Below are 10,409 nucleotides of genomic sequence, written 5' to 3' on the forward strand. Positions count from 1 at the left end.
GCACATCTACAATTTCAGTGTAGTTCACACACAGAAATTCAAGCTGCTTTATTTACCACAATGATTCTGAAAATAGTTGTAGCCCGTGTTACCTAGGTCTAACACCCTAAGAGACAGGAGGTTAAGGAAAAAATCTTCCGGAATCACTTCCAAGTCAAAATCGTGTTTTAAAAAAAGTGGTCAGTAAAAGTGGTTGGAATTGGTCAGTAAAATTGGTTAGAATCCAGAAAAAAAATTCAAAAAATCTCGTAAAAATAGTGTTTGAATCTTGTTTTTAATAGTGGAAATGGATTCAACACAATCAAAATCACATAAAAGACCTAAAAATTTGAAGTTTAATGACTATAACTTAAATTTACAAAAATCCTTGTCAGATTTTCTCAAAATATAACTGAAATTTCCATTACTTTCAGTGCAAAAACTAATTAAAAACAGTCTCATTAGACTACCACTAATCAAAAAAAGATTTGATTTTATAATTTTTATTAACAAATACATACTTTTAATTATTAAATCAATTGAATTAAGAATGATACATAAATCTTATAAATTATAAAACTTATATATATAAATATAATTGAAAAGGTATTTATTTATATAAAAAATGTATTTTGCACAATAAAATTCTATTAACAAAAAAAAATTACGATCACGATCACATCCTTTTTATATTAAAATTTCCAGTACAAACCTGAACGCGAAAATTTGAGAGAAATTTACTCTCACGAGAAATCACCTGTCCCTCTTCTCTACCGTAGAATTTCACAATTCGTAAGCAGTCTGATCTCAGGAGGAATCACCTGTAATGTCACACTCCTTTCTATAAACTAAAAATTACAGTCATAAAATTATTTTTTTTTTACAATCAACTTTACAATTGTAACCTTATAATTATTACCCACTTATCGTATAACTCATCTACCACCCTGAACACATATTTTCTTTAATTAATATTGTGACTGTTAAGGTTCTTAGCTTTATAACTATGGTTATACATAAAGGGTTTTACATATCGCATCAACGTATTGCTTTAACCTTTGTTAATGGTATGACTTGACACTTGTGTGTTGATGGTCGATCATTTGATGTCTACTGCCAAATGGCAGTATAAGCACGCCAGCTCACCGATACCGTAGCCCAAATGGCCCCTCATCACGTGATGGCCATGTGGTCTGAGAGGGTTGACCAGCCCCGGGATTTACGCTCGGCCTCCCGCCCAAATTCAACGATGGGGATTGCTTGGCTCAATCGGACGGTCCAGCCCTACTTAGGGTTTGATCCTGCGTATAAAGGTTCAAGTGTTTTCGTTTATGGTTCATTTGTTCACTCTCCAGTCATCGAACTCCTCCGCGGGTTTGCACTGCAACTTCCAGGCTCTTTGTGCTGTTCTGGTTCGTCGCTCCTCTGCCTCTTCCAGGTTTGCCGCGCCTCCCTACTTCATTTCCATTGCTGGTTATATCTCACTGTTTCTCGTTCTTACAATTCCATAGCTGGTTTATGACTCTCTGTATATACTCTAATTGATTCAGGGTTTGCTTGAACGGTTGATAGGTTCTGATACATGCCGCAGCTCACTTGCTTCAACCGCTGAAGAGTTTAGGTACCATGACAGTTCCAGGTAAGTCATTTCCTTCATGGGTTCTATTGTTTGCATTGAATGCGTTTCGAGGGTTTGTTACATGGCTGAGACGGCCTGCTCTCTACCTGTGTCTCAGGTTATTTACTGGACCAAACCCTTATGCGGCTATGCATGGCGGCCTTACTGGGTTGGCCGGTCCAGCTGCGCCTAGGTTATGGCCTCGATGCCTTAGTTTCTATTCACTGTTAAATTTTGTCTAAGACTCTGTGTTCTGTAATTTTACCAGATCTAGTTCAATTCTGTGCTCTCGACAGTTATGAGCAGATTACACAGCTGTATAAATTCGGCATTATCCGTCTTATTTAGATTTGTGATTGTTTTGGCCCGGCCTGGGTTTCTAAATGTCAATGGTTTTCCAACTGAGCTTCATAATGATATCTCTGCTCTATTTGTATATTCAATGCCGTCACTGGTCAATGGCTTCGTCTTTGTTTTGGTTTATAATCTTTACATACAGTTATTGTACAAAGTAGCGGCTATTACTGTTGTTTCATTGTAGCACATAATATACGACTATGGCTATATTTCAGGGTTTCCTTATTTACCTTGTTATTGGGTGCATTCACGTCTCTGATTTTAATTCTGGTTAATATCTGGTTACATACATTTTTATGCCAAGAGTTGTTAAGCTTATATTGAGCTCCAAAATACGTTGCTGTCTTTTCCCTTGTTCATTTGTATCACAGTTATGATAATTTCTTGATTAAGGTTTTCAGGGTTATGAAAACTATAGTTTCCCCATTGTTTTGTTTTCCCATGGCACTGCTATCGGGCTTAATGACATTATACAGCGTAGAGGATAGACTTGCATTCACCCCATGAATGTATAGTCTAACCCTCCCGCGCACAGTCTCGTCCATACATTACTTACAGGTTACCGCGTTCATATGCCTGGTTCACACTTTTATCTGATTCCGGTATATACTTATTCCGGCATTATGTTTAACTTCTCGATTTGTAATATACAGTTATTCTCATTTTCATCCCTGAAGCTAGGGTTTGCTGTATATTCATCCTATGTTTAACGAACACTTTACTTCCATCTTTATTACCTGTCATTAGTTAATATACTAACAACTGGAAAATATTTGAAGGTGTTAAGTTGTTATTCCATGTATATTATCATATTCTTACAGCGCTTGCGAAACTGGTTTGGAAACATATATAAGTCCTTTCTTGGAGTTTCGCCTTTCAACTTACTTTTATTTACTCTGTTGAGGGAATGCATACCGAGTAAGGTTATAATTTCGGGTTGATGTTTATAAGAGTTTTCTTCATCAGATTACATAAACCCTCTAAGGTTAAACAGCCAACTCGGCTTTTCATAACTACTCAGGTCTTTACAAGGTAAAACTAAGTACCTCCCTGAATAAGTTATCGCAGAAATTGGTCTTTCTGCTATTACTAGCTATTTACAGATCCACTGTATAAGCTTGGTGATTGTATTCCACCTAGATGTCTCTGTCACAGTTTCATTCTGTCTATTTAATAACAGTAATCTTATTCTAAATATCTAAACACAACAACTTTTAAAGAAAAGATATAACTGAGTACATTCAATACCTGAACCTTTCTTAACTAAGGTTAAAGAAGCGTACCTGGTGTTCGATCACAGAAGTGCTTTGTTTTCAGTAGTCACCTGTAGAGTTTTCACTCTTAACCTCCCAACCTTGAGATCCACTGCACTGGATTCTCCCCCCGAGCCGTCTTGCAGGCCTGCAGCCCTCAACAAGACTTATGCACCACGGTGCTGGGTCATCTGATCACAACCAGACATAACCCGTTTTCTTTCACTCTGCAACTCTTCTCTGGAATCTCTCCTCTGCCTGTTCCCAAACAGCCCAGAGGTTTTTCCTTCCAACCCCTCTTCAGGGTGAGAGGCAGTTGTCTTTCTTTTCAGTTTCTTAACTGATTAATTTCTTTTAATAGAAAAGCCTCTTTTTGGAGGCTGCCAGCATTTCATTCAACACATGTGTAAAATAGTTCATTATATTTTCTTTTAACAAATAATAATGTCTTTTAAAAACAAGTTGTCACCCATATTGTTTTTACCACAGCATTTACCGGAAATTACAAGTTACCAGGGTTATTACATCTTCCCCCCCTGGGATTGGACGTCGTCCCGATGTCCATTCTCATTAAATAAATTTGGATAGGCTTTTCTGAAAAGTTCCTCGTCTTCCCATGTAGCCTCCTCAGGGCCGTAATGCTGCCACAGCACCTTAATTTGGGTAATAGCCCGTTTCCGCAGCCGCACTTCTCTCCGGTCGAGAATGCTCTGTGGTTCGACTAGGACCCCGCCTTCCGGTTCGACCTGCAAACAACCAGCACTTAGTCAATTTCCATTAAGTTTAGTTGTATAATCAAACCAATCGAGTCAATTCTTACCCGTACGTCCTGCCATTGAATAACATGTCTAGGGTCATACACATATTTCTTTAGGACAGAAACATGAAACACATTGTGAATCTTAATGTGACTGGGTAAAGCAAGTTGGTAGGCCACCGGCCCCACTCTAGCTAGAATCTGAAACGGTCCAAAATATCGGGGAGCCAGCTTGGCGCACCCGCTCCACTGCAGTGTGCTCCTTCTGGTTTGAATCCTTACAAACACATGGTCACCCACTTTATATTCTGCAAATCTTCTTTTCCTGTCTGCGAAACTTTTCTGTCTGTCTTGTGCAGCCTTTAAGTTTGCTCGCACTTTCTTTACCATATCTTCCATGTCTTTTAACATTTCCGGACCCAAACTCAATTTATCCTCTAGCCCACTCCAACTTGAGGGTGTGCGGCACTTTCGCCCATACAAAACCTCAAAGGGACTTAACTGGGTGGAGGTATGATACCCATTATTATAGGCAAATTCCACTAGATGCAAATACTCTTCCCACTGATTAGGCTTGAGCATCACATTTGCCCTCAACATATCTTCCAATACCTGATTGACTCGCTCCGTTTGGCCATCGGTTTGTGGGTGGTAAGCTGTACTGAAATTCAGCTGGGTGCCCAACTCAGCAAACAATGTTTTCCAGAAAATAGAAGTGAACTTCACATCACGGTCCGATATGATTACCCTTGGCATTCCATGCAAGCGGAACACATTCTGCATAAAGAGATGTGCAATTTGTACCGCCTTGTAAGTAGACTGCACAGGTATAAAGTGTGCTGCTTTACTTAGTTTATCAACTACGACCATAATAGAATCATTACCCTTCTTTGTCCGTGGTAACCCGGTTATAAAATCCATGGAAATGGTTTCCCATTTCCATTCCGGAATAGGCAAAGGCTGTAACAGTCCTGCTGGGTGTTGGTGTTCAGCCTTAATTTGCTGGCATTCCAGACATTTTGCCAAATATTCCACCACTTGCCTCTTCATCCCTGGCCAGTAATACTCTTTCCTGAGTGCTGTAATCATCTTTTGGTATCCTGGATGACCAGCATAATGGCTGGTGTGGAATTCATCTAGGATCAGCTTCTTAAGGTCATCGGAGTTAGGTACATACATTTTCCCATTGAAATACAGCAATCCAGTATTATCCAGTGTGTACCCTTGCTGTAACTTTCCATGATCAGATTGCTGTACCTGCTGCTTCAACTGCTGATATGCTGAATCGTTGTCCGCTGCTGTTTTTATTTGTTCTACTAGCGAACTCCGCCACCGGCTGGCTGAAAGTTCACATAAACAATGAACTTTCCGACTTAAGGCATCTGCTACCCGATTTTCTTTGCCCTTTAAATGTTTTATTTCGAAGTCAAACCCACTTAGAAAATCTGCCCAACGGCCTTGTCTCGCATTCAAAGTGGGTTGATTGAAATAATGCGTTAAACTATGATGGTCAGTTAACAGCAGAAATTTCTTTCCGAGAAGGTAATGTCGCCACATCTTAAGTGCATGAATTACGGCAGTTAATTCTAAATCGTAGGCAGAGTATCTCTGCTCATGTTCCTTTAACTTCCTTGATTCATATGCTATTACCTTACCTTCCTGCATTAACACTCCCCCCACGCCCTCTTTGCTTGCATCGGTGCATACCACGTATTCCTTATTAGGATCCGCGATTCTTAAGATGGGTGCGGTGGTGAGTAGGTGTTTCAAGCGGTCGAAACTCTGCTGGCACTCTGCTGTCCACTTAAATGCCCTTCCTTTCTTTTGCAATGAGGTAATAGGGTAGGCTATTCTTGAAAAGCCTTCCACAAATCTCCTGTAATAGCCAGCTAACCCCATGAAAGACCTGATGTCCGAAACATCCTTGGGCGTAGGCCATTCCATAATAGATTTTATCTTCTCGGGGTCAACCGCAATTCCCTCATTTGTAATTACATGACCCAAATACTGAATTTCCTCTTTAAAGAAATCACATTTGCTAAATTTAGCATAAAGCTGATGCTCCCGAAGAGTTTGCAACACCAATCTAAGGTGCTCCTCATGTTCCTGCTGGGAACGAGAGTATATCAATATGTCATCAATAAATATCAGTACAAACTTGTCCAAAAACTGGTGAAACACGCTATTCATCATGCACATAAAAGTGGCAGGTGCATTGGTTAAACCGAAAGGTAGCACTACAAATTCGTAGTGCCCGTAGCGTGTTCGGAAAGCAGTTTTGGCAATGTCCTCATCCTTGATCCTGATCTGATGATAACCAGATCGCAGATCAATTTTGGAGAACAACTTTGCCCCTTTCACCTGATCAAAGAGTTCGTCTATTCTGGGTAGAGGGTACTTGTTTTTGACCGTGAGCTTATTTAGCTGTCGGTAATCTATGCACATGCGAAGGGTCCCATCCTTCTTCTTCACAAACAATACTGGAGCTCCCCAGGGTGACACACTAGGTCGAATGTACTGCTTATCCAGCAATTCCTGGAGCTGCATCTTCAATTCCGTTAACTCTGGTATGCTCATCCGATATGGTGCCCTTGATACTGGGGCTGCCCCTGGTATCAACTCTATAGTGAAATCTATGTCTCTTCTTGGAGGCAGACCCGGTATATCTTCAGGAAAAACATCTGTGAATTCCTGCACCACTGGTATGTCATTTAATGCAGACATCTTATCTTTCTGGTTCACATAACCAACCTGTACGGCGTAAATCTGGCATTTCTTCCTTACACATTTGGCTAGCTGAGTTGCAGTGATAGGTCGGATCTGAACAGGATGTTTAATTCCCTGTAATTCCTGCTGCTGTCCCACATCATCTTTATAGTATATGGTCTTGGTTTTGCAGTTCACCAGTGACCAGTGCTTTTCCAGCCAATCCATGCCAATAAGAATGTCATAGGAGCCCAATGGAAGTACATTCAGGTCTGCTGTTACAGGCTGTCCAGCTATACTGAAAGAGCAGTTATTAACTTTCGCTAGAACCCGCCTTTTGGCTCCCGTAGCTAACTGGACTAGCCATGGGTTTTTGAATTTTTCTGATGGTAACTTACAGTGTTCCACTACTTTTGGACTAACATAACTTAAAGTAGCTCCTGGATCAATAAGTACAGCTACAGCAAGGGTTGAAATCTTACCTTCGAATTCCACCATGGAAGGTTGATATTCTGCCTGTCGGTCCTCTAATGCTGCATTGATCCTTGGTACACTGCGCGCCACATCCCCTACAGTGGAAGCTTCATGGACTTGAGATATCTGATCAGTTCTTTTACGCTGTGGACAGTTCCTAGCATAGTGCGGTCCCTCGCATACCCAGCATTGAACTGGAGGTCTGGTTCCTTCAACCTCCGATTTAGCAGGAAGTTCACTAATCCTGCTCTCGTTTGGCTTAGGCCGGAAAGTACCCTTATTCGTGCTTCTGTTAAACTGCCCTTTTCCAGCCCCTTTGCCACCATTTCCGCGGCTGCCTTTGTTGCTTCCAGCATTTCTGCTACCTTTTCTCTCATTCCATTTCCTGCTTGGAATTTCTCCCTTTTGTTTGTTCTGCTGGTAGCAAATTCTGGCCTTCCTAATTGCCTCATCCATGGTTCGGGGGTTATCAAACTCAATTCGTTCTCTTATATAAGCTGGCAAACTACTCACAAACCTCTGCACCTTGGCCTTCTCCTCTTTTATGTAGGGCACATAACGCAGTAGCGAAGTAAAGCGATTTATGAATTCATCCATGGATTGTTGTCCTAGTCGTAAATCATGAAATTCTCGCGCCTTCTCATCATAAAAGCGCTCAGTTAAATACCTCTCCTTAAAATATTTCTGAAACTTTTCCCAGGTTATGCTTTGCTCAGTTACTCCCTTCACAATTTTAATCTCTTCCCACCACAAGGTGGCTTTGCCCTGCAACTGGAATATGGCCAAACGTGCCTTCAGATTTTGATCATATTCATACAGTTGAAAATATTTATTAATATTGATCAGCCATGCTTCCGCTGCTTCCTCTTGCTCTCCATCGAAAAGTGGGGGTTTGATTTTACGAAATTCCCCCTGTAATTCCGTTTTCTGTCTCTTGGTAGCCTGCTGCTCTTGCACATTGTCAGAATGGTCTTCATGTTCTTCTGAAAACTCAGGAGCATAGTTCCGCTCCTCAGTGCCCCTTCGTTGCTCTGCACTAGGACTGGGTAAGGGTGGATTTTGTTTTTCAGACAAGCTCTTCAATATTCTTTCTTGTTCCATGGTTAATCGTGCATTGTCTTCTCGCAAGCGTGCCATCTCACCCTTCAGTTCTTGAACTGTTTGAAGTATTGCCTGATTGGTACTGCGTGTCTCAGCACCAAGCTGAACCCACAGTCCTGTGTTATCTGGTGGGATGCCGCCAGCTCCCGGCATTTCCTCCATCTTACTGTATAACTGTCAGCTGTTGAATGTCTCAATATATTCCTGGTTGTACACAAAAAACATGATTAATGACATTGTACTGTATACATGTATAAGATAATTTCTCTTTCTGTTCCCATTGCTGTTCCAGAGGTCACAGTTTTGGAACTTGGCTCTGATACCACATTGTCACACTCCTTTCTATAAACTAAAAATTACAGTCATAAAATTTTTTTTTTTTTACAATCAACTTTACAATTGTAACCTTATAATTATTACCCACTTATCGTATAACTCATCTACCACCCTGAACACATATTTTCTTTAATTAATATTGCGACTGTTAAGGTTCTTAGCTTTATAACTATGGTTATACATAAAGGGTTTTACATATCGCATCAACGTATTGCTTTAACCTTTGTTAATGGTATGACTTGACACTTGTGTGTTGATGGTCGATCATTTGATGTCTACTGCCAAATGGCAGTATAAGCACGCCAGCTCACCGATACCATAGCCCAAATGGCCCCTCATCACGTGATGGCCATGTGGTCTGAGAGGGTTGACCAGCCCTAGGATTTACGCTCGGCCTCCCGCCCAAATTCAACGATGGGGATTGCTTGGCTCAATCGGACGGTCCAGCCCTACTTAGGGTTTGATCCTGCGTATAAAGGTTCAAGTGTTTTCGTTTATGGTTCATTTGTTCACTCTCCAGTCATCGAACTCCTCCGCGGGTTTGCACTGCAACTTCCAGGCTCTTTGTGCTGTTCTGGTTCGTCGCTCCTCTGCCTCTTCCAGGTTTGCCGCGCCTCCCTACTTCATTTCCATTGCTGGTTATATCTCACTGTTTCTCGTTCTTACAATTCCATAGCTGGTTTATGACTCTCTGTATATACTCTAATTGATTCAGGGTTTGCTTGAACGGTTGATAGGTTCTGATACATGCCGCAACTCACTTGCTTCAACCACTGAAGAGTTTAGGTACCATGACAGTTTCAGGTAAGTCATTTCCTTCATGGGTTCTATTGTTTGCATTGAATGCGTTTCGAGGGTTTGTTACATGGCTGAGACGGCCTGCTCTCTACCTGTGTCTCAGGTTATTTACTGGACCAAACCCTTATGCGGCTATGCATGGCGGCCTTACTGGGTTGGCCGGTCCAGCTGCGCCTAGGTTATGGCCTCGATGCCTTAGTTTCTATTCACTGTTAAATTTTGTCTAAGACTCTGTGTTCTGTAATTTTACCAGATCTAGTTCAATTCTGTGCTCTCGACAGTTATGAGCAGATTACACAGCTGTATAAATTCGGCATTATCCGTCTTATTTAGATTTGTGATTGTTTTGGCCCGGCCTGGGTTTCTAAATGTCAATGGTTTTCCAACTGAGCTTCATAATGATATCTCTGCTCTATTTGTATATTCAATGCCGTCACTGGTCAATGGCTTCGTCTTTGTTTTGGTTTATAATCTTTACATACAGTTATTGTACAAAGTAGCGGCTATTACTGTTGTTTCATTGTAGCACATAATATACGACTATGGCTATATTTCAGGGTTTCCTTATTTACCTTGTTATTGGGTGCATTCACGTCTCTGATTTTAATTCTGGTTAATATCTAGTTACATACGTTTTTATGCCAAGAGTTGTTAAGCTTATATTGAGCTCCAAAATACGTTGCTGTCTTTTCCATTGTTCATTTGTATCACAGTTATGATAATTTCTTGATTAAGGTTTTCAGGGTTATGAAAACTATAGTTTCCCCATTGTTTTGTTTTCCCATGGCACTGCTATCGGGCTTAATGACATTATACAGCGTAGAGGATAGACTTGCATTCACCCCATGAATGTATAGTCTAACCCTCCCGCGCACAGTCTCGTCCATACATTACTTACAGGTTACCGCGTTCATATGCCTGGTTCACAATTTTATCTGATTCCGGTATATACTTATTCCGGCATTATGTTTAACTTCTCGATTTGTAATATACAGTTATTCTCATTTTCATCCCTGAAGCTAGGGTTTGC

At 40.9% G+C, this 10,409-nt stretch overlaps 1 protein-coding gene across 1 annotated transcript; it reads right to left on the reverse strand.

Moving 5' to 3' along the window:
* Positions 1 to 3,374: 3,374 nt before the first annotated feature.
* On the reverse strand, positions 3,375 to 8,407 carry LOC149150039 (uncharacterized). Its single transcript, XM_089442676.1, has 8 exons — positions 6,935 to 8,407; positions 6,446 to 6,880; positions 5,615 to 6,070; positions 5,003 to 5,521; positions 4,247 to 4,783; positions 4,028 to 4,036; positions 3,733 to 3,848; positions 3,375 to 3,465 (listed from the first exon to the last, which is right to left on the reverse strand). The coding sequence occupies exons 1-8, from the start codon at positions 8,405 to 8,407 to the stop codon at positions 3,375 to 3,377; spliced, it is 3,636 nt and encodes a 1,211-aa protein (XP_089298802.1).
* Between the last annotated feature and the right edge of the window lie 2,002 nt (positions 8,408 to 10,409).

This window comes from Pinus tabuliformis, chromosome 9 (assembly GCF_031772625.1).
Source record: "Pinus tabuliformis cultivar Carrire ecotype Pingquan chromosome 9, CPIR1, whole genome shotgun sequence".
NCBI classification, from domain to species: Eukaryota; Viridiplantae; Streptophyta; class Pinopsida; order Pinales; family Pinaceae; genus Pinus; species Pinus tabuliformis.

Excerpts from the sequence above, each read along its gene's own strand:
- LOC149150039 (XM_089442676.1), bottom strand. The coding sequence starts at position 8,407 with ATGGAGGAAATGCCGGGAGCTGGCGGCATCCCACCAGATAACACAGGA. Across the intron at positions 6,071-6,445 it reads TGTCACCCTGGGGAGCTCCA|GAACATGAGGAGCACCTTAG; the intron begins GTATTGTTTGTG and ends CGTTCCCAGCAG. Across the intron at positions 5,522-5,614 it reads TGTTAATGCAGGAAGGTAAG|ATGTGGCGACATTACCTTCT; the intron begins GTAATAGCATAT and ends CATGCACTTAAG.